Raw genomic sequence first — 3,315 nt, forward strand, 5'->3', positions numbered from 1 at the left:
TTATGTCAAAAGAATTTGCATTTTAACAACATTATAAATTTCTCCCAATCCTTTCAAGAAACACATTACCCGTTCAGAGTCCCTATAGCTGGACATGGTCTTCATCATGTTACAATTGCACTTGACCTTACAGACACAGGTAGGTAAGGGGCGCAAGGCATCAAGCTCTTCCCACAGTGTCTTAGAGTCAGTGTAATATTCTGTAATGCTTTTCTCCCCTTGTTTGATGGAATTTATTTCTTGTAGAAGATCTGAAACACGAAAATGGTTGGATTTTGAAAACCTTTCTTTGAGAACTTCCCACAGCTCTTTCACATTGTCTATATACACAGTGTTTTGTGCGATTTGGGTCGTGATGCTCCGTGTGATCCAAGAGATGACCATGACATTGCCTTTCTCCCATGCTTCATATTGATTGTCACTATGGGATGACTCTGGTAGGTCTCCATTGAAGAACTTGAATTTATTCTTGGAGAGCAGAGCCCTCTTCATCGCTCTGCTCCAGGAATGGTAATTTGAACCATCCAATTGTGGCGTGACCAAGACCATCCCAGGATTTTCTCACGGGTGTAGATAATACGCGCTAGCGGGATTTTGTTGTTCATTCTTGCAAGGATTTTCCTGGGCTTCAGCCATGGAGACAAACAGAACCGTTGGCAGCAAAGAGCAGAGCAGATTATACCCGCTCTGATACCATCTTGGATTTTTGAAGGTTCTTCATGTGCTTCTTGTAGAAGGCAATCAGCGGTGTAGTGAACATGGATAGGAACAGAGAGCGGTGTGCGGTGGTAAAGGGGCAGAGAGACAAGATAACCACAGTAATTAATCAGAAGAGAAGAGGAAAAACTTTATTAAACTTCAATGCACTCATTACAAGAGAAAAGGTATATGTTAAATACACCCCGAAGATGCAATTGGGCTTGGCCCATACAAAACAGAAAAGGGCCCAGAAAGATAAAAGGTGCCTTCTGGTTTTGTAATTGCAGTGAAAGAAAATGCATTGAAATAGTTTCAAAATTATACCAGGATAAAAGAGGTTCTACTTATCTAAACAATTATATCTACAAAATAGAGGTTCTACTTTATCTAAACAATTATATCTACAAAATATATCATAACAAACGGAGCATATAATTGCCCCCTATACAGAATATCAAATAATCCCTTCTTTCACCCAAATCACATGCACGTAAAAATAATATAATCAATTTTAATTCAAAGCCTATATCTCTACAAATTCTAAATAAAATATTTTGTTAACATATCATTTTTTATGTAAGCCTTTTCAAAATAACTAAAATTTTCAATACATCCAAAACAACTAGCTACTGAATTAGACTGAAAATACTCAAATCAATTCCTTATTGATTTACTTTTATAATAGTTTTTTTTTATATTACTCAATGTATTTGGTGAATATTCACCTACAAATAACCAGATTAATTAAAAGAAATAAGATTAAGAAAATAAAAATAAAAAGATATTTGGATATGCATAACTAAAATAGCTCTTAATAGTTTATTGGTTTTGAAGAGGTATACATTTTATATACATAGTTATTCAATAAAATAAAATAATTCAGTCATTTAAGCAAGTATAATTATAATATAGCAGCAAGTACTTTTTTTTATTGTTTTAGCCACTAATTTAATGAATAAAAAATCACTAATTTCATTATCATTATTGTTAAATATCAATCAAACTAACATAAATATTAATATTCAAGATTTTTTTTATCAGCAAAGAATAAATAAAATAAAAAGAGACATTTCAGGGGTGTCCCAACCCTTATACAAAACCCCAAATACAAGTATTCTAGTACCCTACCAACTAATGATCCAACAATACACCATCCCAGTACAAAATATAAGAACCCAACAAACACAGTTACACCAACCCACCAAAAAGGTTACACCCTCAAACAAAGACATACAAACAAGATAATTTAAGAAAATAACTTAGACAGAAAATAATTTAATTATATTTTTTCAATTATAAAATAACCCTCACATAAATTTTTTAAGAATAAATACTAATCAAATTCAAACGTCTTATAGATCTTTGTGACGTCATTCAACATTTTATTTTATATCTATAACTTATATAATTTTTTATACTGAGTAATTCTTCATGTATAATTTCTGAAGTTCATGTGCTTCATATATTAAACACACCATTAATCTTACCAAATCAGTTAACATTGGTTTAAGTTGACGTACACTTTCAACTTTTGGGAAATTCTTCCTTTATTTTTATATTTTCGTCTTACAATATGTGAATTTCTATTTTGTCGCACAATCTAAAATTTAAATTATCTTTTTAAATTGTCTAATTTGGAAAAACTTCTAAAAAATATATTTTATCTTTTTTATTATAAAAATATTTTTGAATTGTGTATTTTAAAAATCAAAAATAATTTTTGAATTATACTTTCTAAATTATAAAAACTAAAAAGGGTAAAAATCAAAACGTTTATATTTACCATGATCCGACGGTAGGAAATATATGGAGGTAGAGAAAGAAATGTCCTTCATTTTTCTTCATTTTCCTTTCCCCCCTTCTTCAAAATCTTTTTCTCTACATCTATTTTCTTTTTATTTTATTTCAATATCTTATCTTTTTAAGAATCTAATTGTTGAACAAAGACTTTGATAACTCCAAATTTTGAAGAATTGTGTGAAGTTTGTTGCTGCTTGTTTAGTTGGGTATTTTGTGGTGTTTGAATTTGTAATCCACTTCAAGAATTGGTCCAAGGTCATTTGATCTTGAAACCTTTTAAAAAGATAAATTTTCAAAGTGGAAAATCAACCGATTGATTTTTTAAATTTCTTAACATAGTTTTGTTAAGTCTGTTAAATCTGTTTTGACTGGTTTTCAAACTACTTTGGCTTTTGTTTTTAATGATTTTAAAAGCTACTCGGAGTCTATAAATGTTGGGTCTATTAGTGTCTAAGTTCAAGAGGGGAGGGGTGAATTGAAGTTATAAAATTTTCACAAAAACACAAACTGTTTTACAGTATATCAGAGGAAAAAGAACAAATTGATTTTAGAATGAACAAATTGATTCTTCAAAACACTTTAACACAAACAGAACTTATCCAGATTAGGATTGAGATCAAACAGTGAAAGATAGCAAAATCAGATTGGTTCACTTTTAACAGTTTTGAAGAACACAGAATATACCAAAAGAACAATCAAATTTATTCAACACAAAGCTTCAAAGACAATGAATCTTTATCAAGGATTTAATGAAGAAAACTATTCGTCCTTAAACCAATTACCAACTTATATTCAAAAGCTTTGTTTATGATTAGA

The 3,315-nt window shown here is 30.2% G+C and overlaps 1 protein-coding gene across 1 annotated transcript; it reads right to left on the reverse strand.

Moving 5' to 3' along the window:
- LOC137829252 (uncharacterized) lies at nucleotides 1–549 on the reverse strand. Its single transcript, XM_068636051.1, has one exon. The coding sequence runs from the start codon at nucleotides 547–549 to the stop codon at nucleotides 1–3; it is 549 nt and encodes a 182-aa protein (XP_068492152.1).
- Nucleotides 550–3,315: the final 2,766 nt, after the last annotated feature.

Source organism: Phaseolus vulgaris, chromosome 7 (assembly GCF_051622355.1).
Source record: "Phaseolus vulgaris cultivar YP4 chromosome 7, ASM5162235v1, whole genome shotgun sequence".
In the NCBI taxonomy this organism is placed as follows: Eukaryota; Viridiplantae; Streptophyta; class Magnoliopsida; order Fabales; family Fabaceae; genus Phaseolus; species Phaseolus vulgaris.